This window comes from Nematostella vectensis, chromosome 3, assembly GCF_932526225.1.
Source record: "Nematostella vectensis chromosome 3, jaNemVect1.1, whole genome shotgun sequence".
NCBI classification, from domain to species: Eukaryota; Metazoa; Cnidaria; class Anthozoa; order Actiniaria; family Edwardsiidae; genus Nematostella; species Nematostella vectensis.
Window position 1 is genome coordinate 20,215,229 of NC_064036.1, and position 24,718 is coordinate 20,239,946.

The 24,718-nt window shown below is 44.7% G+C and overlaps 2 protein-coding genes and 1 non-coding gene across 3 annotated transcripts; 2 read left to right on the plus strand and 1 right to left on the minus strand.

Annotated features, from left to right (window-relative positions):
- Positions 1 to 3,612: 3,612 nt before the first annotated feature.
- LOC5505288 lies at positions 3,613 to 12,509 on the plus strand. The gene is made up of 3 exons (XM_001626082.3): positions 3,613 to 3,884; positions 5,021 to 5,139; positions 11,030 to 12,509. Exons 1-3 carry the CDS (start codon positions 3,833 to 3,835, stop codon positions 11,234 to 11,236), a joined length of 378 nt encoding a protein of 125 aa, XP_001626132.1. The 5' UTR covers positions 3,613 to 3,832; the 3' UTR covers positions 11,237 to 12,509.
- LOC5505287 (sodium-dependent glucose transporter 1A) lies at positions 12,410 to 18,100 on the minus strand. Its single transcript, XM_048725400.1, has 3 exons — positions 17,657 to 18,100; positions 16,360 to 16,645; positions 12,410 to 14,049 (listed from the first exon to the last, which is right to left on the minus strand). Exons 1-3 carry the CDS (start codon positions 18,098 to 18,100, stop codon positions 12,881 to 12,883), a joined length of 1,899 nt encoding a protein of 632 aa, XP_048581357.1. The 3' UTR covers positions 12,410 to 12,880.
- Positions 18,101 to 18,233: 133 nt separating this feature from the next.
- Positions 18,234 to 22,887, plus strand: LOC116613099. Its single transcript, XR_007307336.1, has 4 exons — positions 18,234 to 18,372; positions 19,132 to 19,278; positions 19,887 to 19,936; positions 21,650 to 22,887. It is a non-coding gene; the product is annotated as an uncharacterized LOC116613099 (transcript).
- The last annotated feature ends 1,831 nt before the right edge of the window (positions 22,888 to 24,718 follow it).

Consider the following 24,718-nt stretch of genomic DNA (forward strand, 5'->3'; position numbering starts at 1 on the left):
ATTTCGCCAGGTAAACCATCCCAGCCACATGTTATTTCGAATAATTGAGAATTGTTCTAGATATATGATTTAGTTCTCATCACGAAATATGAAAAGTTTAAAAATGAAAATAAAAAATGAAAGTGAGTTTCTTGGCTAAAATATCAAAGCCATTTTCTACCCTTCAAATTCAACATCGCTTTATTCGTTATTTGCTTGATCGAAATTCGTGTTTTGCAAAGTTTCTTATACCATGAGATTTTTATTCGATCAAGTTTGCTTTAAAAATACATATAACTGGAAAAGCCATTTTCATTTTTTTTATGTTAGCGAAAATATACATTACAATATGACAATTCATTCAACCATTCAAAACATCGTGGAGGGGACGCTGTCACTGCTTTCCATTGCCTCTGCGTTAGAAAATAGGTTATTTCAGGACAAGGTTTGTTAACATCTGAAAACAGTCTTCTTTTCCGACGTTAAAATAGCGAATAGGTGGGATTGGAATCATTGCCAAATAGAAGGACAAAAAATCGCAATGCCATTATTGATACCCACTTTGAAATCTTATAATTTAATCTCCATAAACTCCGGCAATCAAAAGAGGTCATCTTTCGGATAATTCTTTTTATTTGGGAGAGCTATATTACTACAGAGCTTACATATCATTTTCATTTTGGTAACATGGACAAATAAACAAATATCAGTCCAAAATATGACATTGTACGACCAACAATGCTTTGCGGGATTGCATAACCAATAGACCACCGAGTCAGTGTCGAAATAAAAATGTCACGTGACGTCAACACCAATCATTCGTCAGTACTACATTAATTATTCTGTTTAGATGGAGATCATTGACGAAAACTCTTACATGGCCCGGGTCAGTCACGCCATTTTATTAAATAATGGAAGAAAAATTATGTGATGAAATTTTGATCTAAGAACAACGTTTAATTTCATTCAGGGGAACTTGGTCTAAAAATGTGTTGTATAAGCCAGGGGCGTACGCGGCCTAAAGGCCTGCAGTCACTGGACTGCAAAAAATTTTGGCGATCTTATTTACATAACGAGGGGAAAAAAATCAAATGTTTACTGATTTATTTTTATGTACGCAGTTTTATTTATATGATGAGGTTAAAAAATTATAATTTTCTTAATCATGGTAGTCTACAGATGATTTCCAAACATATTTTTATGTCGTTCAGTGCCACGCGACGACTGAAGTCCTATTTAAGATTGAGGATGACGGAGGATCGTGTAATATTCTCAAAAGTCTGATGCATTGACGCCAATTTTAAACCCAAAAGCAGGAACTATGAAATCTTTACGCGGATGCGGGATGCGGGGCCACGCCCTTATTCAGCTTCTGAATGCTTTGCCTGCAACTTGGTAAAATCCTACGTACTCCCCTGTCAGCGAATAGCCGAGTTCTGCATCGAGCTGTTTCTTTCAGCCGCCATCTTGTCATCCTAGCAAAGTACCAAGTGTGAGAAAGCATACATTTCCATCGGCTGATTTGGGGAAACTATAGCAATATTTTTGATTGAATTAGGTGAATGAAGAATAAAACTTTTTCAGATATTTCTTTCGAGATTCCATTCAATAATTTGTCTTTCGATTGTTGAATAAAAACAACAAAAAAGATGTGACTGACTAAGGGCTTTCTTATAGGGACATCAATCCAATGTCGCTTATGCTGGCCACCGAGAGAAGAAAACGCATGCAAAAACAGCGAACAAATGATCAACTGCGACGAGTGGGAGGACATCGGTTACACGTCGTGCATCCAAGTGCACTTCCCAGGGAACAAGTCTCTTTCCCGGACCTGTTATCCCACGTATAAATGCGACGGCGCGCTGGAGTGGTGCTCCAGGTACGGGCCGTGCTCTGCGTCTTGCTGCAAAGGGAACATGTGTAATGGCGCTCACAGGGATAGCGCTATGTACGCTTTGTATTTAGTTGCATTAGGATGGTTCCTATTGCTCCTGAGGCAGTGATGTGTGTCATTGAACGAGGTCATTTGTGATAGGGGAATGTAAGATATCATTGCGGCTTTATTAAATCCGATACTCGAACAGCACTGTCGTAATTAAACGGCAGTTATTTTCACACAATACATTCGTCGTATGTACAAAGGCAGTTATATATTCACACAACACACTGGGCAAACATTGCCGGAAACTTAAAAGGTGACGAAAAGAAAGTATTTCACAAAAATGCATAAATATTACTAAGTAAAACAGAACACCAAGTGAACAGGGGCATTTTACTATCACCAAACGCAATTTCTGCGTGCAAGGTAACATAAAAGAAAATAACTCTTTTTAAGAAGACTAAATAAACTAAATAGTATTTCAGGGGATTTTGAAAACCACTCTAAAACAGATTAATATACACCTATTTCAAAATATGTTGTCAGTGCAAATGGCAAATGACAATTGTCAAATGGCAGTTCTGCTATCAAAAAATACCATGGAACTCGTCAAATTTCTACTGAATGTAGGAAAATGTGGATACCTCCTGCGATTATATTACTTAACATCTTATTCTCACTGATAATTATACCCATAAGCAGTGATTGGCCATTTGTCCTGACAACGTTTATTGAAATGGGTGTATATTAAAGTTAGTCAATAGCTTTTTAGGCCCATACCCAGGATTTTTCTTGAGGGGGGGAGGGGTGCGAAATCCGAAAAAGTGGACGTAATTCCTTCGAATTTTTTACTTATAGATTTATGACATAACAGAGTGATTTAGAATGCCCTTTTTATATCTAACTCTCTTATGCTTTATAGTCTAGAAATAGCACGTTTATTGCGAACCGGATGTGGACCCCCTGGGAACGGGCCTGCTTTTATGTAAAGAGTATGTGTACGGGCGTGTAAGAGTATGTGTACGGGCGTGTAAGAGTATGTGTACGGGCGTGTAAGAGTATGTGTACGGGCCTGCTTAAGAGTATGTAAGTTTGTAATACTCAGATGTTAATAAAAATTGATCTGTTCAGTTGAAAGTTCGAATTTTAAGTTTACCGCCGTTCCTTGGTCACGTGGCAGATCCGGGTCGAGGGCCCGCTCTTCGCACACAAAATTTCAGTTACATGGCAGCTTTTTTAACCATAGGTTTTGTAAAGACTCCAGTTTTCCGCAATTTCGTTTTACCTTTTCTATGTCTAGTCATTTGTCTTTTATGGGATTAATTTTGCAACAATGGTTTCTCGTTATAATCATTTTAGGTACATTTATTCCAAAAAGGGGCAGATAATACGCAGGGAGCGCGGAGTTCAAGTTGTCAGAATTCGAGTTGTCGGGGTTCCATTAGTTAAAAACATGTATTCCTCATCTCCCTAGCTCTGCCTAACTTTTCGTCTGCTTTGAAAAAGTGGGATGTTTTCAAGACAAAAAATGAAGGGCTACCATTTCAATTACATACTGGTTTTCTTGGGTTGAGCTCGTAAAACGCGACCACAGACGAATTTCAATCAAACCCGGCGTCCTATGAGTCACTGCCCCAGTGAACACTTTTGTTCGCGGGATCATTCCTGCAGTTGCCATAACGGTGTACCGGGCTTTGATTGACATCCATTGTTATTTTTCCCCCAGGCATCAGAGTACCAGCACCTAATTGGCTAAACCATTGTATTATGCAAGAAATGATCTATCGATAAAGTTTTAGGGAAGAAGAAATCATACTTCAAGCAATAGCTTTATAAGAAAAACAACTTAGGTAGAGAAAAACCCGGAATCGGATATCCTAGCATTATTTGCAGAAATCAAACTCTAATTTACCCGCAAAGGTTATCTACTTACAGAAAAAAACGCTTTCTATAAAAGGCGCGTAACAGATCGACATGAAGGCGGCATTGTGGATCGCTGTTTTCTTATGCGTAGCATTATCAACAGGTAAGAACTTGAAGTTTCTAAGAACTGTTACCATCTGTCTAGTGTACTAGTCTTGTTACAAACAGCTCTTTCAAGGAATCTCAAGTGTTGCCTCTCGCTTCATCGCATCCTTACTCGAATAATTAAGCGGAAAAGTAATTACGACTCATTCAACTCGAAAGTATATATAGCAATTCTACTACCAAATCTTTTTGTTGACAAAATAAACATAAATACTACAGCTATCGTGTTATTTATAGATGAGAAAACTGTATTGATAGCAAATATATAGCCCGAATGTCAGAATTATTCAAAAATTGGAAACAAATAGTAAAGCTTTACTACCAAACAGCCGTGAACCGTCGCAAACCCGAATAAGGAGCTCCTTTCGCGTTGCCGCCGGTTCACGTCTCTTTGGTAGTAAAGCTTGGAGCCGCTGGTATTCATGGTAAACAAAGGGCTGAGTCTCTCGGGCACTCTGGAGATTTTAAAATGTTTTAAAAATAACACTTATGCCGAGGGTTGTGTAAGTTTAGTAATTTCCATATAATTTGCACTTCATTGCTTGAAGCGAATTTCTCACTGGCGCGTATCAAAATATGCCACGGCACCTGCTTTTAATGTAACGAAATAACACCACAAGAGATCGGCTCCCGCTTGTTTAAAGTTCAACAGAAAGTCGCTTAGTTTACCCTTCTTTTTTTATAAGAATCCTTTTTATTCGAGCGTCCAGCCTGTTCGCCAAATTCTAAAAACATACTAAGAACATACCGTGGCTTAGATATCAGCGACATATTCTTTTGTTAGCCCGATGCGTTGTTCTAATGCAGAATCCAATTGTGTTCATAATAACAACTTCAAAAATATTAATATTGATCATTTGTGTAATTCTTTTATAATATTTGGGTATAATATTTTTATATACTGAAATTTAAGAAAATCCATAAAATATTTTCAGCCTTAAAATGCTCAAAGGAAAAAAAAAGGCCCAGCCTGAGCTTAAATTAGACGTTATTATAAAAAAAAGTGTGTATTTGTGTCTGGTGTCTTCTCTCTTATTCAAATGATGTTTTGTAAGATATAAAAAAGTTTTAGCTTTATTTATAGAGAAGGTATGATGGTTTCTCAAGTTCTTTTCTTTGGTTTTTCGTTCTCAGTTGTGTCAATCGAATGCAAATATTGTTGGCCAGCTATGGACAGAGAAAAATGCCGCGCTAGCGAAAAGACAATTAACTGCAGAGAATACAAAAGCATGGACTATAACTCTTGTATTGAGGTAAACAATCTCTTATTCGTCTCATAACTTTTCTTACTCAATCATAGTAGTGATTACGACAGTTTTGGTTTAAAGATAATGGAATAAAAAAGTGACATGGTGAAGTGTTGTAGTGTAGAAGTGACATGGTGGCGAAGCACTCTCACAAGGCCCGTTCTCCAATAAATATGTGAACTTCCTCACAAGAAGGACTTGGGGCAAGTCTAAAGTAGTCTTATAATGCTGGTGGTGGTGATAGTGGTTGTGGTGGTGGTGGGGATAGTGTTTGTGGTGGTGGTGGGGATAGTGTTTGTGGTGGTGGTGGGGATAGTGTTTGTGGTGGTGGTGGGGATAGTGTTTGTGGTGGTGATATTGCTGGTGGTGGTGATAGCGGTCGTGGTGGGGATAGTGTTTGTGGTGGTGGTGGGGATAGTGGTTGTGGTGGTGGTGGGGATAGTGTTTGTGGTGGTGGTGGGGATAGTGGTTGTGGTGGTGGGGATAGTGTTTGTGGTGGTGGGGATAGTGTTTGTGGTGGTGGTGGTGATAGTGTTTGTGGTGGTGGGGATAGTGTTTGTGGTGGTGGGGATAGTGTTTGTGGTGGTGGTGGGGATAGTGTTTGTGGTGGTGGTGGGGATAGTGTTTGTGGTGGTGGGGATAGTGTTTGTGGTGGTGGTGGGGATAGTGTTTGTGGTGGTGGGGATAGTGTTTGTGGTGGTGGTGGGGATAGTGGTTGTGGTGGTGGGGATGGTGTTTGTGGTGGTGGTGGGGATAGTGTTTGTGGTGGTGGGGATAGTGTTTGTGGTGGAAATAGTGTTTGTGGTGGTGGTGGGGATAGTGTTTGTGGTGGTGGGGATGGTGTTTGTGGTGGTGGTGGGGATAGTGTTTGTGGTGGTGGTGGTGATAGTGGTTGTGGTGGTGGTGGGGATAGTGTTTGTGGTGGTGGTGGGGATAGTGTTTGTGGTGATGGTGGGGATAGTGTTTGTGGTGGTGATATTGCTGGTGGTGGTGATAGCGGTCGTGGTGGGGATAGTGTCTGTGGTGGTGGTGGGGATAGTGGTTGTGGTGGTGGTGGTGGTGGGGATAGTGGTTGTGGTGGTGGTGGTGATAGTGGTTGTGGGATAGTGTTTGTGGTGGTGGTGGGGATAGTGGTTGTGGTGGGGATAGTATTTGTGGTGGTGGTGGGGATAGTGGTTGTGGTGGTGGTGGTGATAGTGTTTGTGGTGGTGGTGATAGTGTTTGTGGTGGTGGTGGGGATAGTGTTTGTGGTGGTGGTGGGGATAGTGGTTGTGGTGGTGGGGATAGTGTTTGTGGTGGTGGTGATAGTGTTTGTGGTGGTGGTGGGTATAGTGTTTGTGGTGGTGGTGGGTATAGTGTTTGTGGTGGTGGGGATAGTGTTTGTGGTGGTGGTGGGGATAGTGTTTGTGGTTGTGGGGATAGTGTTTGTGGTGGTGGGGATAGTGTTTGTGGTGGTGGGGATAGTGGTTGTGGTGGTGGTGGGGATAGTGGTTGTGGTGGTGGGGATAGTGTTTGTGGTGGTGGTGGGGATAGTGTTTGTGGTGGGGATAGTTTTTGTGGTGGTGGTGGGGATAGTGTTTGTGGTTGTGGGGATAGTGTTTGTGGTGGTGGGGATAGTGTTTGTGGTGGTGGTGGGGATAGTGTTTGTGGTGGTGGTGGGGATAGTGTTTGTGGTGGTGGGGATAGTGTTTGTGGTGGTGGTGGGGATAGTGTTTGTGGTGGTGATAGTGTTTGTGGTGGTGGGGATAGTGTTTGTGGTGGTGGTGGGGATAGTGTTTGTGGTGGTGGGGATAGTGTTTGTGGTGGTGGTGGGGATAGTGTTTGTGGTGGTGGTGGGGATAGTGTTTGTGGTGGTGGGGATAGTGTTTGTGGTGGTGGGGATAGTGTTTGTGGTGGTGGTGGGGATAGTGTTTGTGGTGGTGGTGGGGATAGTGTTTGTGGTGGTGGTGGTGATAGTGGTTGTGGTGGTGGTGGGGATAGTGTTTGTGGTGGTGGTGGGGATAGTGTTTGTGGTGGTGGGGATAGTGTTTGTGGTGGTGGTGGGGATAGTGTTTGTGGTGGTGGTGATAGTGTTTGTGGTGGTGGTGGGGATAGTGGGGATAGTGTTTGTGGTGGTGGTGGGGATAGTGGTTGTGGTGGTGGGGATAGTAATTGTGGTGGTGGTGATAGTGTTTGTGGTGGTGGTGGGGATAGTGTTTGTGGTGGTGGTGGGTATAGTGTTTGTGGTGGTGGGGATAGTGTTTGTGGTGGTGGTGGGGATAGTGTTTGTGGTTGTGGGGATAGTGTTTGTGGTGGTGGGGATAGTGTTTGTGGTGGTGGGGATAGTGGTTGTGGTGGTGGTGGGGATAGTGGTTGTGGTGGTGGGGATAGTGTTTGTGGTGGTGGTGGGGATAGTGTTTGTGGTGGGGATAGTGTTTGTGGTGGTGGTGGTGGGGATAGTGTTTGTGGTTGTGGGGATAGTGTTTGTGGTGGTGGGGATAGTGTTTGTGGTGGTGGTGGGGATAGTGTTTGTGGTGGTGGTGATAGTGTTTGTGGTGGTGGTGATAGTGTTTGTGGTGGTGGTGGGGATAGTGTTTGTGGTGGTGGTGGTGATAGTGTTTGTGGTGGTGGGGATAGTGTTTGTGGTGGTGGTGGGGATAGTGTTTGTGGTGGTGGTGGGGATAGTGTTTGTGGTGGTGGGGATAGTGTTTGTGGTGGTGGTGGGGATAGTGTTGGTGGTGGTGGTGGGGATAGTGTTTGTGGTGGTGGGGATAGTGTTTGTGGTGGTGGGGATAGTGTTTGTGGTGGTGGTGGGGATAGTGTTTGTGGTGGTGGTGGGGATAGTGTTTGTGGTGGTGGTGGTGATAGTGGTTGTGGTGGTGGTGGGGATAGTGTTTGTGGTGGTGATATTGCTGGTGGTGGTGATAGCGGTCGTGGTGGGGATAGTGTTTGTGGTGGTGGTGGGGATAGTGGTTGTGGTGGTGGTGGGGATAGTGTTTGTGGTGGTGGTGGTGATAGTCGTTGTGGTGGTGGTGGGATAGTGTTTGTGGTGGTGGTGGGAATAGTGGTTGTGGTGGGGATAGTATTTGTGGTGGTGGTGGGGATAGTGGTTGTGGTGGTGGTGGTGATAGTGTTTGTGGTGATGGTGATAGTGTTTGTGGTGGTGGTGGGGATAGTGTTTGTGGTGGTGGTGGGGATAGTGGTTGTGGTGGTGGTGGTGGTGGGGATAGTGTTTGTGGTGGTGGTGGTGATAGTGGTTGTGGTGGTGGTGGGATAGTGTTTGTGGTGGTGGTGGGGATAGTGGTTGTGGTGGGGATAGTATTTGTTGTGGTGGTGGGGATAGTGGTTGTGGTGGTGATAGTGTTTGTGGTGGTGGTGGGGATAGTGTTTGTGCTGGTGGTGGGGATAGTGTTTGTGGTGGTGGTGGGGATAGTGTTTGTGGTGGTGGTGGGGATAGTGTTTGTGGTGGTGGGGATAGTGTTTGTGGTGGTGGGGATAGTGTTTGTGGTGGTGGGGATAGTTTTTTTGGTGGTGGTGGGGATAGTGTTTGTGGTGGTGGTGGGGATAGTGTTTGTGGTGGTGGGGATAGTGGTTGTGGTGGTGGTGGGGATAGTGGTTGTGGTGGTGGTGGGGATAGTGTTTGTGGTGGTGGTGGGGATAGTGGATGTGGTGGTGTTGGGGATAGTGTTTGTGGTGGTGGTGGGGATAGTGTTTGTGGTGGGGATAGTGTTTGTGGTGGTGGTGGGGATAGTGTTTGTGGTGGTGGTGGGGATAGTGTTTGTGGTGGTGGGGATAGTGTTTGTGGTGGTGGTGGGGATAGTGTTTGTGGTGGTGGTGGGGATAGTGTTTGTGGTGGTGGGGATGGGATAGTGTTTGTGGTGGTGGTGGGGATAGTGTTTGTGGTGGTGGTGGGGATAGTGTTTGTGGTGGTGGTGGTGATAGTGGTTGTGGTAATGGTGGGGATAGTGTTTGTGGTGGTGATATTGCTGGTGGTGGTGATAGCGGTCGTGGTGGGGATAGTGTTTGTGGTGGTGGTGGGGATAGTGGTTGTGGTGGTGGTGGGGATAGTGTTTGTGGTGGTGGTGGTGATAGTCGTTGTGGTGGTGGTGGGATAGTGTTTGTGGTGGTGGTGGGAATAGTGGTTGTGGTGGGGATAGTATTTGTGGTGGTGGTGGGGATAGTGGTTGTGGTGGTGGTGGTGATAGTGGTTGTGGTGGTGGTGGTGGTGGGGATAGTGTTTGTGGTGGTGGTGGTGATAGTGGTTGTGGTGGTGGTGGGATAGTGTTTGTGGTGGTGGTGGGGATAGTGGTTGTGGTGGGGATAGTATTTGTTGTGGTGGTGGGGATAGTGTTTGTGGTGGTGGTGGGGATAGTGTTTGTGCTGGTGGTGGGGATAGTGTTTGTGCTGGTGGTGGGGATAGTGTTTGTGGTGGTGGTGGGGATAGTGTTTGTGGTGGTGGGGATAGTGTTTGTGGTGGTGGGGATAGTTTTTTTGGTGGTGGTGGGGATAGTGTTTGTGGTGGTGGTGGGGGTAGTGTTTGTGGTGGTGGGGATAGTGGTTGTGGTGGTGGTGGGGATAGTGGTTGTGGTGGTGGTGGGGATAGCGGTCGTGGTGGGGATAGTGTTTGTGGTGGTGGTGGGGATAGTGGATGTGGTGGTGTTGGGGATAGTGTTTGTGGTGGTGGTGGGGATAGTGTTTGTGGTGGGGATAGTGTTTGTGGTGGTGGTGGGGATAGTGTTTGTGGTGGTGGTGGGGATAGTGTTTGTGGTGGTGGGGATAGTGTTTGTGGTGGTGGTGGGGATAGTGTTTGTGGTGGTGGTGGGGATAGTGTTTGTGGTGGTGGTGGGGATAGTGTTTGTGGTGGTGGTGGGGATAGTGTTTGTGGTGGTGGTGGGGATAGTGTTTGTGGTGGTGGTGGGGATAGGGGTTGTGGTGGTGTTGGGGATAGTGTTTGTGGTGGTGGTGGGGATAGTGTTTGTGGTGGTGGGGGGATAGTGTTTGTGGTGGGGATAGTGTTTGTGGTGGTGGTGGGGATAGTGTTTGTGGTGGTGGTAGGGATAGTGTTTGTGGTGGTGGTGGGGATAGTGTTTGTGGTGGTGGGGATAGTGTTTGTGGTGGTGGTGGGGATAGTGTTTGTGGTGGGGATGGGATAGTGTTTGTGGTGGTGGTGGGGATAGTGTTTGTGGTGATGGTGGGGATAGTGTTTGTGGTGGTGATATTGCTGGTGGTGGTGATAGCGGTCGTGGTGGGGATAGTGTTTGTGGTGGTGGTGGGGCTAGTGGTTGTGGTGGTGGTGGTGGTGGGGATAGTGTTTGTGGTGGTGGTGGTGATAGTGGTTGTGGTGGTGGTGGGATAGTGTTTGTGGTGGTGGTGGGGATAGTGGTTGTGGTGGGGATAGTATTTGTGGTGGTGGTGGGGATAGTGGTTGTGGTGATAGTGTTTGTGGTGGTGGTGATTGTGTTTGTGGTGGTGGTGGGGATAGTGTTTGTGGTGTTGGTGGGGATAGTGTTTGTGGTGGGGATAGTGTTTGTGGTGGTGGTGGGGATAGTGTTTGTGGTGGTGGGGATAGTGTTCGTGGTGGTGGGGATAGTGTTTGTTGTGGTGGTGGGGATAGTGGTGGTGATAGTGGTAGTGGTGGTGATATTGGTGGTGGTGGTGATAGCGGTCGTGGTGGGGATAGTGTTTGTGGTGGTGGTGGGGATAGTGGTTGTGGTGGTGGTGGGGATAGTGGTTGTGGTCGTGGTGGGGATAGTGGTTGTGGTGGTGATAGTGGTGCTGGTAGTGGTAGTGATAGTGGTGATAGATTAGGTGAGGTGGATGAGGTAAAGTGAGTTGAATCGAGGCTCATCAAATAGACGACCTTTTTCCCTCCTGAATCATTGCCATATTTGTTCATCCCATATTTTCTCCACGCTAGGTGATATACCACGGCAACCACACAATCGCCCGCACCTGCTACCAAGGGTTGAAATGCGGGGATGCGCGAATCGATTGCATGCTACAAGGTCCATGTGAGGTCAAATGCTGCCAGAAGAATTTCTGTAACACTGCAGGGAAATCCTCGGTATCGTATGCCCTGATGGCGACTATCACCTCGCTTAGCGCTTATCTCTCACTTGCTTGATGGCGAGGAGAAGACGAGAAAAAAAGGAACGTTTTTTACTACCCTTCATTTCGTGAAAAAAAGAAAGAAAACGTTTGTCAACACGAACTTCCATTTTCTTTGTTCAGAGTGCACAAAATTATTTATGGTAGTGTTTGATTTTGATAAATCGATACATTCAGGTAATTGAAGGGAAGAAAAGTGTACTGGAAGCTATTAGGAAGTAAGTACAGCTGCTAGAAGACTAAGCATCTGCGTTTCGACTGGAAGGTTTTACATAAAACAAGCAACAAGCCAAGTCACGGGTGAAGCACAGTTAAAAAGGGTTAGGTAGGGATTAGTTATTCAAGCGGAAAATGTTTTCATTTGCTCTTTATTAGCTCGTTAGAATTCAAGTTTGAAGGTTTCCACATAGAGAGCGTAACAAACCCAGACCTGCCTTACACGTGCAGCAAATCCACCTTTTTAACTACTAAATGCCGCAACCTCGGGATTCCAATTATACCGTATACATACAACCATCCCAAAATGTTGTTTATGCAAGATGGCAAAGGCATATGGAAAATTGCAATTCCATGACCTAAAGGAACCATTTCTACCAAATGCATTGTTGTATGTATAAATCGTACGGTTATCATTAACCGTTATAAATGTATAAATCAAACGGTTATCAATAACCGTTATTAATGTATTGTTCGGGTCCCACTGTAGTTAATTTACCACCTTTTATTCATACGAATAATTTGAACTCACAAGCACTCCTCTTGCTCCATTTGCCATTCGCCGTTTGTGGCTTTAAAATATCTATTATAATATATCTATATTAACATATAATATTTCGCCGCTATCTACCTCAATGGAAATGGTATAATAATAATATATGTTTATTATTCCCTATTGCAGTTGAGACTGAATTGCAGGGAGAGAGCCAACAAACTTACAGTACACACAATTAACAATTAACATATTTTACAGTTACAAAATCGTTTAGTCGTTTGGTTTTTGTCATCTGTGTGCGCCTCGTAGTACCCGACCTAAGACTGTATTTGGCGGGTACTACACATGTCCTCGAGTCCATCAGCTGTAGGACGGGATGCTCGGGTGGAAGGTTGGCTACATACTGGCGGCATAGATTATTGCGGCGCGTCTCAAGAGTCTAATAATTGTTAAGTATACACCACATAACACTTAGCATTTTAGGCAACCAGCCTTTTTATTATACTAATGCTGTAAACCAAACATTAAACGCATCTTATACACTCAATGAATCTTATAAGAAAGCTTTACAAACATTGCTGTGCATGTTGTTTGGATTATACAATACGATGTTTGAACTTAGCCTTACTAATCATCCCGAATGTTTTTTTTTTTTTCAAGTAAAATGGAAATATCAAGTTCAAGGCCAATCATTTCTAGGCCAACCCCTTCTTGCATAGTCCTACAACGTTTTTACACAAATGTATTTAAGAAACAGCGTTGAAGGAGTGCCCGGGTGGTGAAGGGGAAAAGAAAACACGAAGCTGAGCTTATTCGTCTCCATTTCTCCTGGCACGCGCGTAGTAGTTTTTAGTAATGCCATTGTACCATCAAGTATCAACGTGTACCTTAAGGGCTTATGTCGTAGGCAAAACAATTTGAAGGTCTATACTCCATCCAGATTGTCCTTTAAGTAGCATCACGTAGCTCATCGTGGTAGTCGCCATTAGAGAAGATCTCGTTATTCTGCTCCAGGAGCTTGAGAACCTCGTCACCTTGACCTGTGGGGGGTGGACATGGGGGCTCCTCTCGATTCCGATGAAACTCGACCCCAGGGAAACCCAACGATCGGTAGTGCCGCGCGAACATCAGGATCGCTAAAAAGTTCAAAATTCCAAGAAAACTTACAACGATCACACTATACATAAGCGTGCACGGTCCCACACTTCTTATCGCACTGCCAACAGTCAGCGGTAACAACATCTCTCCCGCGCAAGCGCCAAGCAGTAAGATGGTAGCGGCTCGTCCTTGTGATATGTCCAAGAAGAACTCGACCCAGGCCATTGTGGCCGGGAATATTGAAGCAGTGGACAACCCCAGAATAATTGTACCCGCCCAAATCTTCGGACTCGATGAGTGGTCACAGCCTTCGCTAGACTGCGAAACCAAAATTGTTCCCGCCAAGGCGCAGCCAATAAAATCGCATAGCAACATCCGGGGAGGTTTGACGTAGGTTAATACAGGGATGTAGAGTAACCGCATGGCCGCAAAGCTCCCCCAATATCCAGCCGTTACCATGGCAGCAGCTGCTCGCGTCATGTGGGTATAGACGGCGAAGGTGAACACGAAACCGCTAAAGACAGTACACAGGCCGACATAAACAAGTAAGAGAATTAAAAACAGAGTAAGTATTACGACTTCGTAGATGCGACCGTGCTGCACGCTCGCGACCAACAGGCGCTCAGGTCTCTTGACATACGGCTCTTTACATGTTTTCATAAACGCAAAGATGAGAAACACAGAGCCTGAAATACCAAGGAGCACAGCATTGACCCAATACACCCAGGTGATGGGTACAATACCATCCACGTCCACGTTTACGTCACCCGATATAAACCAGGCTGGCGAGTAGCTAGGCACAAGGGTTTCGCCCCCAAGCACGGCTAAGATCCCGTTGCCGGAAGTATTTGGGATCGCTGTGACGTTGATAGAAATCGAAGTGTGTGAGGGGTCTGGCAGTAAGAGGGGTTTGGCCAACACAGGAGCGAAGAATGCACCAAGGGCGAATATGAAGTGAAGGTATTGCGTGTACTGCGTTGTCTTGTTCGGCCACAAAAGATACACAAGCTCTTTTCCTCCTGTCAAGGGTCAGACGATATCTTATTCGCCATAGCAGATCCCCATATGACATAGCAGATCCCCAAATGGCATGTCATACGCCATATGACATGTCCCTCCCCCACATGACATACCCCTCCCCTATATGACATGCCCCTCCCCATATGACATGCCCCTCCTCATATGACATGTCCCTCCCCCATATGACATGCCCCTCCCCCATATGACATGACCCTCCCCCATATGACATATCCCTCCCCATATGACATGTCCCTCCCCCATATGACATGCCCCTCCCCCATATGACATGCCCCTCCCCATATGACATGCCCCTCCCCCACATGACATACCCCTCCCCTATATGACATGCCCCTCCCCATATGACATGCCCCTCCTCATATGACATGTCCCTCCCCCATATGACATGCCCCTCCCCCATATGACATGACCCTCCCCCATATGACATATCCCTCCCCCATATGACATGCCCCTCCCCCATATGACATGCCCCTCCCCATATGACATGTCCCTCCCCATATGACATGCCCCTCCCCCATATGACATGTCCCTCCCCCACATGACATACCCCTCCCCTATATGACATGCCCCTCCTCATATGACATGCCCCTCCCCCATATGACGTGCCCCTCCCCCATATGACATACCCCTCCCCCATATGACATGCCCCTTCCCCATATGACATGCCCCTCCCCCATATGACATGTCCCTCCCCCATATGACATGTCCCTCCCCCATATGACATGTCCCTCCCCCATATGACATGTCCCTCCCCCATATGACATGCCCCTCCCCCATATGACATGCCCCTTCCCCATATGACATGCCCCTCCCCATATGACATGTCCCTCCCCATATGACATGCCCCTCCCCCATATGACATGTCCCTCCCCCATACGACATGCCCTTCCCCCATATGACATGCCCCTCCCCCATATGACATGCCCTTCCCCCATATGACATGCCCCTCCCCCATATGACATGCCCCTCCCCCATATGACATACCCCTCCCCCAGATGACATGTCTCTCCCCATATGACATGCCCTTCCCCCATATGACATGTCCCTCCCCCATATGACATGACCCTCCCCCATATGACATGCCCCCCCAATATGACATGCCCCTCCCTCATATGACATGCCCCTCCCTCATATGACATGCCCCTCCTCCATATGACATGTCCCTCCCCCACATGACATGCCCCTCCCCATATGACATGCCCCTCCCACATATGACATGCCCCTCCCTCATATGACATGTCCCTCCCCCATACGACATGCCCCTCCCCATATGACATGTCCCTCCCCCATATGACATGACCCTCCCCCATATGACATGCCCCCCCAATATGACATGCCCCTCCCTCATATGACATGCCCCTCCTCCATATGACATGTCCCTCCCCCATATGACATGCCCCTCCCCCATATGACATGTCCCTCCCCCATACGACATGCCCTTCCCCCATATGACATGTCCCTCCCCCATATGACATGCCCCTCCCCCATATGACATGTCCCTCCCCCATACGACATGCCCTTCCCCCATATGACATGTCCCTCCCCCATATGACATGTCCCTCCCCCATATGACATGTCCTTCCCCATATGACATGTCCCTCCCCCATATGACATGCCCCTCCCCATATGACATGCCCCTCCCCCATATGACATGTCCCTCCCCCATATGACATGTCCCTCCCCATATGACATGTCCCTCCCCCATATGACATGTCCCTCCCCCATACGACATGCCCCTCCCCCATATGACATGCCCTTCCCCCATATGACATGCCCCTCCCCCATATGACATGTCTCTCCCCATATGACATGCCCCTCCCCCACATGACATGTCCCTCCCCCATATGACATGACCCTCCCCCATATGACATGCCCCTCCCTCATATGACATGTCCCTCCCCCATATGACATGTCCCTCCCCCATATGACATGTCCTCCCCCACATGACATGTCCCTCCCCCATATGACATGACCCTCCCCCATATGACATGCCCCTCCCTCATATGACATGCCCCTCCCCCATATGACATGCCCCTCCCCACATGACATGCCCCTTCCCCATATGACATGCCCCTCCCCCTGTCCCATATGATTCAACAGCACTTATTTTTCTTTCAAGTAAATGAGTGCAATATAAAGGAGTGGGATTTATTGTAAGAAATTTCCAGCTAACTAAGTAATAGAGCCACAAAACACGATGCAATAAGTGATTTAGAAAAAAACCCAGTACCTCCTCAATGCACGGAGGAAATCCAAGATTCCCTAAGCTAACAAAAACTTAAGATTCCTACCTTCATACAGAGCTCCAAGTGCAACAGCAACAACAAACCCCATGATTGCCAGTGCAGTCGCGGAGTCCACGATAGGAAAGATGACCACACCTAGAGCCCCACTCAATGCTGATGCACCCATCACCAGGTGCAGATCGTACCGATCAAAGAGCCAGTTCCCACTTAGGCCGCCTAGGAGGTATCCCAGGGCCCGGGTGGCAAACACAGCTGACATGTGTGTTAAGGTGGAGCTTGTGTAAAGCTTGAGGTCTAGAAGGGTGGGTCCATATAGGGCAAGCCCCATACCCTATAGTCAACGTGTTCAAGTCAGCATTTAGTTAGGCATTGGATTATGCAAAACAGAATTACAGGGGATGAGCAACTTTAGCATAATCATTCATATGGGGAGGGTTTGGTGGGTCATATGAAAAGGGCCTACCTTCCAACCCCAGAAAATCTCACGGCTTGAGATTTTTTGAGGGAGGGGTGGGTATACCCTCGCAGACGTATGCTGTATAGAAAGCCCTTGCACACAAAACCACTAATAGATCTCACTAGGGTATTAAATAAATTGCAGTACACAAGGGAATTATTGTTTTAATTTTCTATAGAATAATTTTTCGCAAGTGATAAAAATGGCTAAAAAGGGGGCGATCTGGTGCTCAACGGTGGAGAGCAGAAGGGGTCCAAAATCTTGAGACTCCCATCTAATGCGGGAGATTTGACAGGTATGAAGGGATTATGTGGAACACATCACCAATAAAGTTTTGAAAAACTGGAAAGGTCTTCAAGTTGAAATTCCAGGTAATAACTTAAATATCTTGGAATGATTATTTTGACTAGTACTTTGAATGAACTTCGCATGGAAAAGAACACTCGATCTTATGTTCCATGAATAAATAGTCATGGAAACCCTGACTGGAAAAAAGTTTCTCGTTTCTGGTGGTTGGAAGCATGCTCACGTTAGTTGAGAACTCTGATTTCAGGGACTTGAGGTTGTTTTGATTCACCCATGCAGTCAGTCCTTTTATTGATAGACCAGCGGATGCTCTACCATCTCTAGCGTTATCAGTTAGTTACGCCATAAAACAGACCCTAAAACACTGACACGTTGCATTTCCGGAACTCTTGGATTTTTTTTTGCGATAAACAAATCTGTATTCTTAATTCTAGAAGAAGCCTGATTATATTACAATTATCAGCTATTGCGACGAGGGATTGAAGTTATGTATCAAAACAAAATTGGGATGTGCAGTAACAACGTTATGTCTACGGCTGATGTTCATAATAAAGAATTCCGTTGTTTTCAAGTACCTACCACGGCGAAGAAAGCAAGGAAGAGAGCAGCTGTTTTTAGCCGACGGCTGTATTTCACGTAGGCAGCAGACCCCATTAAGGTTGATTTTTCTCTTGGTCGATGAACACTCGTGTGGCCGTCTTCGTGGATAAGAACATCTCTGAATGACGACCCGTTTCCTGCATTTCTACGTTGGCCCTTTTCTGACGGGGCGGTTTGAATGAATTCCACTAAATCATCTTCTTCGTCGTCCCAATCTCGCAGAATTTCGGCAATGTTTCGCTCAGTGGCGGTGTTCTCGTCTTCGCTCAGTTCCATTCTCTTTAAATAGAGAATAACCGACGATAAACACGATGTTTGTTGCTGGTTTAGAGAGCTGCGTCCGAAATGAAAGATTTGCAACAGTGGGTTATGTTTCGAGGTGAAAGGTTGTCTAGAAATGTAATAGCTAATCCACGGAGACATTACTTCCGGTGCTTGGTCACAGCTTCCGGTCACCCAGTCTACTTCATTTGATCGTCGACAAAACCCACCGTCTACCGTATATCTCTATAGCAAAGAAATTTTACTATGGTCAAAGGCAAACATTGCGCAGAAAAGTTTGTGCTATTAGGAAATGGCCTGCAAATGCATGGGGTTGCTGTGGTGAAACAAAATGGCGGCAGCAGGTTCATTTGCAGCTTTTTTCTCCAAGACGATGGTCAACATGGCTCAAGGCAATCTTTTCGCCCTCTTGGGTTGGTACGCATTTAGTATTTAGTCTTATATACCGCTGAAAATTTAAAAAATTCAATTTCCATTCAATTCAATTTTATTTCACACGACTATTCTATTTTTCAATAAAGAAGTTAACTACACAGTAAGTAAGTAAGTCAATTAACAAAAAAATACACATGTACAAACAAATATACAAAACTTAGAGAAAGATGATTACACTCGTTTTTATATCGTGTTCAGTGGCCAAAAGAGCTTTCCAGTTGGCCACTCTTACAAAAGAAATAAGCAACATATTCAATGCAATTTAACCCCTCCCGCTAACCATCCCCCCCGTAGAGAGGTCTCAGCAAAATACGAGGTCTAGCATGTGTATGAAATAAGCAATTTATAAGATCATACGGAACGCTTCTCATGTTGTGAAAAAGTGAAATATGTGGAATATACACAAAGTTAAAAATTTATGCAGCACAACATCACCAATCTAAGTTCCCAGAGATTTTTAAACCTTTCGCTAAGTGGTACGCTAAAGGGTGCGAAAACTGGTATTTTTGCACTCGCAACAAATTTTCTGATCGATCACAGCTATGAACATTCAATCATAGAGAAGAAGATAAAAATCCCCCCCCCCCCCTGGGTATAAGAAATAATTTAAAAAATACCCCCCCCTTTGCTTAAATCACTGCCCCCCATGTAATAGTGTCTCTAAAGTGCTCCCCTAACTACACAGCCTATTTAACCTCTCTTTTTTAATCTAATCCCTTCCCCCATTTTTCATCTAGTTTTAAGAGATACCCCTCTTCTGCAGAACATCACATACAAGTCTCTTGGCTTTTCACCTAATGATGATGATGATGATGATGATGATGATGATGAAAATAATAATGGTTTATTACCAGCGTATCCACTTATAAAAGGCTCTTCATCTGGTATGAAAAAAAAAAACTACCGTTACGCGTTACCTATTTGCCTATCTACCCTATGTAGTTTATGTACATATATACATGGTATCTATAGATTTATACAGTTTAAATAGCTTGGTCCCTAAGGAAATTCTTGCATAAGGTTACAGAAATGCTTATAGTCAGTACAGTTCCTAATAGGGGCTGGTAGTGAGTTGAACAGTTTTGCTGATGAGAGCTGGAAGGTGTTTGCTTGGAGTGGAGTAACTAATCTAGTGGCCGCAGAAGATCGTAAGTTTCGGGTAGGTCTAGCTATTTCAAGTTTCAAGTAAGAAGGCCTATTAGAAAATAACATAGCACTAAAAGTGTTTCTAAGTAGTGAGTAATTTCTTAATACGTGTAAAGGCAACCATCCAAGATTTAATAGGTCTGATTTATTGTTGACATATCATCCAAACACAAAACTGGTGGTGCAAACCGGATGTGCTGTAAATGATTCAAGAGGTATTCAGGTAAAGGATTCAAAACAGTGTCACAATAGCTGAGTTTTGATGTCACAAATCAAGAAATCTGAATACAATTTGGTGGCAAAAAAGTCCTACCAATCATAACAATGTGTTATATTCACTTTTCAGTCATGACTACTAGAGCATCTAAATGCATTGGGAAAGAGTTTGCCTTTGAGGTATGTATTTTTTATTAAGAGAGCAAGTCTATACCTTGTCATATATATAGGAGCAAGACCTTGGGGGGAGGTTTTGAGCTATAGGAGGTAAACAATTGTCTCACCTATCTGCACTACAGTGGGTTTACATTAGCATTCCCTATGCTGCACCTGAGCTAGTTCAGTTGTGATCAGCTGATGCTGAGGTTTTTTATGTTTTAAATTTTTTTTTGACAAGTCTGGCCACAGTAAAGTATAAAACTTTAGTGGTTGATTCATCTCCTATAGTTTGGTAAACATGGAATGAATGTTATTTTGATGAGCGGAATTCTATCAAAACTGGAGACTGCTCCCAAAGAAATAGGTGTGTGGATTATTTTATTTTAAATCCTTCCTTCCTTCCGGCATACCTAATTGATAAAAATTGATAACCAAAAGGCCATTGATAAATTTGATTATAATTGATATCAATGTACTAAATGGTTTTCAATATTTATCAGCAAATGATGTACTCTTATCTATGTGGGGTAGGTAATAGGTACTGTACTCTTATCTATGTGGGGTAGGTAATAGGTGATGTACTCTTATCTATGTGGGGTAGGTAATAGGTGATGTACTCTTATCTATGTGGGGTAGGTAATAGGTACTGTACTCTCATCTATGTGGGGTAGGTAAGAGGTACTGTACTCTCATCTATGTGGGGTAGGTAATAGGTGCTGTACTCTTATCTATGTAGGGTAGGTAAGAGGTACTGTACTCTCATATATGTGGGGTAGGTAATAGGTACTGTACTCTTATCTATCTCTTATCTATGTGGGGTAGGTAATAGGTGATGTACTCTTATCTATCTCTTATCTATCTGGGGTAGGTAATAGGTACTGTACTCTTATCTATGTGGGGTAGGTAATAGGTACTGTACTCTTATCTATGTGGGGTAGGTAATAGGTACTGTACTCTCATATATGTGGGGTAGGTAATAGGTACTGTACTCTTATCTATCTCTTATCTATCTGGGGTAGGTAATAGGTGATGTACTCTTATCTATCTCTTATCTATGTGGGGTAGGTAATAGGTACTGTACTCTTATCTATCTCTTATCTATCTGGGGTAGGTAATAGGTGATGTACTCTTATCTATCTCTTATCTATCTGGGGTAGGTAATAGGTGATGTACTCTTATCTATGTTGGGTAGGTAATAGGTGATGTACTCTTATCTTTGTGGGGTAGGTAATAGGTACTGTACTCTCATATATGTGGGGTAGGTAATAGGTACTGTACGCTCATCTATGTGGGGTAGGTAATAGGTACTGTACTCTTATCTATCTCTTATCTATCTGGGGTAGGTAATAGGTGATGTACTCTTATCTATCTCTTATCTATCTGGGGTAGGTAATAGGTGATGTACTCTTATCTATGTTGGGTAGGTAATAGGTGATGTACTCTTATCTTTGTGGGGTAGGTAATAGGTACTGTACGCTCATATATGTGGGGTAGGTAATAGGTACTGTACGCTCATCTATGTGGGGTAGGTAATATAGGTACTGTACTCTTATCTATGTGGGGTAGGTAATAGGTACTGTACTCTCATCTATGTGGGGTAGGTAATAGGTACTGTACTCTCATATATGTGGGGTAGGTAATAGGTGATTTACTCTTATCTATGTGCAGGTAGGTATTTATTTTCTTATTCTTATTTTCCATTTTCCATTTTCATCTTATTGATTCTTTATTCAGTCACTCGGCCATGTTACGTCTGCGATGAATTACCACATCAAACCCACCCTCGCCATCTCCTCCCCTGAAACATAGGTCAGCCATGCTTTACCCACACTTGGGGTGCCAGATATCACGAGTTGACTATCAGCCTGGTAGAATGGGTATGTTGCTAAAGTGTGTACGAAGATAATGTGGTAAGATTTGATATGGGTGTAATAAGAGATTTTTTCTGTCTATCTCCAGCTCCATCTGACTATTAAACAAGGCCGAATCAGTGATATTCGAGGCTGTAATATCTCGTTTGATGATTAAAGGCTTGTAATAATTATTCCCGACTTATTATGTTTAGTTTGTGAGTGACGTCAATATCTCTATGTACCGCCCCTGCCTTAGCAACATTCTAACAAACACGGGCCCTTTCATCGCATGTCTTGGTGTAATTAAGAACTATCATTCTTGGAAAAATGGAAAGCGCGCTGTACCGAAGGAGAGCAATGGCCAAAAACAGCAAAGAAATTACTTTGTTGCCGCCACTCCTGGCATCCTCCCCTACTCCACGGCCATGCCTTCCTCCCAGACAGACAAACGGTGAGCGAACCCACTCTCAAGGGTCAGTCATGTTCGGCCGTCAAGAGCGAACAAACTCCATGAACGCTGCCTCTGAGATACTCAGCAAGCAAGCGCCTGGTGTGTACAGCTCCTGGTGGATGCCGCTTTCCCCTCTCAGCTCCGTCACACCGAAGAAAGATTGCCTGTTTGATTTCACTCCACCTGGTTCCCCTGTCTCTAAACATCTCGATGGTCAGGGATCACCCGTTCTTCGCTTACCCAGCGTCGATGGGCGATCATTGGGTGGTGTGTTCCACGGCCCTTCGCAAGCTGAACGCCGGCCAGAAAGGTGTAGCTCCGCTCCGCCGCAAAGTCTAGCACCGACAAATCAATTCCCAGGCCCATTTCTACCGCCGGTACCAAAAGGACCTATATCCCTTTTAAGCGGATTTAACTTCGAGGCACCGGCGTTCTCGCCACTCATGAAAAGCGAAGATGCGTCGAGTTGGTCGAGTCCTCATGTCCTCACAGCCAGAAAGACCTGGACGAGAGGATGAGTTATCAGCGCTTTTCTTTGACGACGAACCGGAGATTTTTGCGCCTGATGTCAATGAACCAGAAGAGAAATCTTGCAATGCACACTTGAATACGACTAGTAAACCGTTTAAAGGTAAGTTCTTACGGTACTAATGTTTCGAAATAGAAAATAGGGAAGAGCACGTTTTTAGGTAAACAGAGATTTAGGCGAAACACACAATACACAGAGTAAGGCAGCCAGAAATCCCTGTAAGCTGTCTTAAGCATGCCGCGGTAAACACAGAATAATTTATGTTGCTCAGTGGCTATTGGCTATACTACTTCTTGTGTCAGCGATTCTTGATTTTTTCTTATCCCACTTAAAATCATGATTTTTATCAACTTGAAGCACACACCGTCATGTTTAAGAAATATGTCGAGGCGCAATTTGTACAATTTCTCCTTTTTTATTCTCATTCCTACCTTTCGAAATTCACAATCATTTCTTTGCAAGTTAAGATTTCTTAACTTGCAAGGTTTGAATTCTTGATTATTGCTGAGAATAAAAAATTAAAAGATATTAATACGCCAATGTAGGCGAATTACAAGCATTTTAGATTTTCCGGTACGCATCCTATTTTACGGTCAAGCACTTGCAAGACAACAATGCACAATTAAAGTCTGATACTTCATTGACGATATCTCCTTTGGTGCTTGGGTGGAAATGCATGCTCTGTGTGGCTATTGTGCGAGGGGCGAAAGCGGTGGCATGGCTGACGTTCTTCAATGCTATTTTGTTGTGTTAGGCCCAGAAGGTCTCCTGCATCGGGCAAAGCTTAGAAACAAACTCAGGCACCATAGCGACAGTACTGCACAGAGGAAGAAAGGAACAAAATCACACAGAAAGAATCAAACGCACAAGGCACGATTGACGAACGACGCCTATGTAAAACCCAAAAGAAACGATCGCGGACCGAGGTAGGCCTGGCGGGAACCGCTAAGCACACCGGACGGGAATCGACCCACTCCGGACGTGAATCAACTCACACCGGACGAGAGCTGAAGCTTAACGAGAGAACCAAAGCAGGCCGGATGGCAGATAATGTAAGCGCAGCGGGAACAGTGGCACACCGCGCTGGTACCGAAGCTCACCAGATGGTTGATGAAGAACCGTAGTACACCGATCGGGAACCGAAGATCACGGTACGGGAAATAAAAGCACACCGAACAATAGTGACGTGATCGGCTACTGGTTTAACGGTAACTGGTTGGCTGCGGGAGGTACCTTATTCCACTTTTAAGGTTTAAAGAGAGCACGTAACAAAATCAAAATTAAAATTTCTGTATCGAAAGTTTTTGGACTTCTTAATTTTCGCGTTTCCTGCTTACTTGATGTTTTATTTCTAAGTGTATTCTATGTAACTGAGAGGCCAGCAGTTGGATCCCGATAAAGTAAAATCCCGCGTAGAAAAACATTTGATAAAAAGAGGAGCACATGAAAACAAATGTATTTTGTATGTGACCTCCTTCCTTGAACAGCATGGTTTGGTATACATACCTTGATGTTACAGGTGGCCCATGGGGTTCGGGAAAATTGGGGTCTAACCCTACACGATGCCTGAAATTTTGGCAATGTCTTATTATATCTCTATTTTTAAGATTCCTATAACCATATTTTAACGTTAAAATGTAAAAAAAGTCTAGCTAAGCTCAACAATACACCGTCATCAGGTGCGTGCACAGGAATTAAGCATGCGCATGTACCATATGGATAATTACCTACGCTTGGTTGCCTTGGGGGGAGTGGTAGGGGGGTACCCTTTATATGTACCTGGTAATGGTTCTCTTTGTCGGTTTAGTGGCTGATAATTCCTAACGTTTTAGGCCGAAAGGTACGATGAGTATACTGTACCAAAACTGTACTTGTATGTATATGCAGTATCTGGAGATAAAGGAAATCAAGACACTCATCGACTTCATTCTTAGTTTTGTAAGCGAGGAGTTGTCCTAAATCTTGTGACT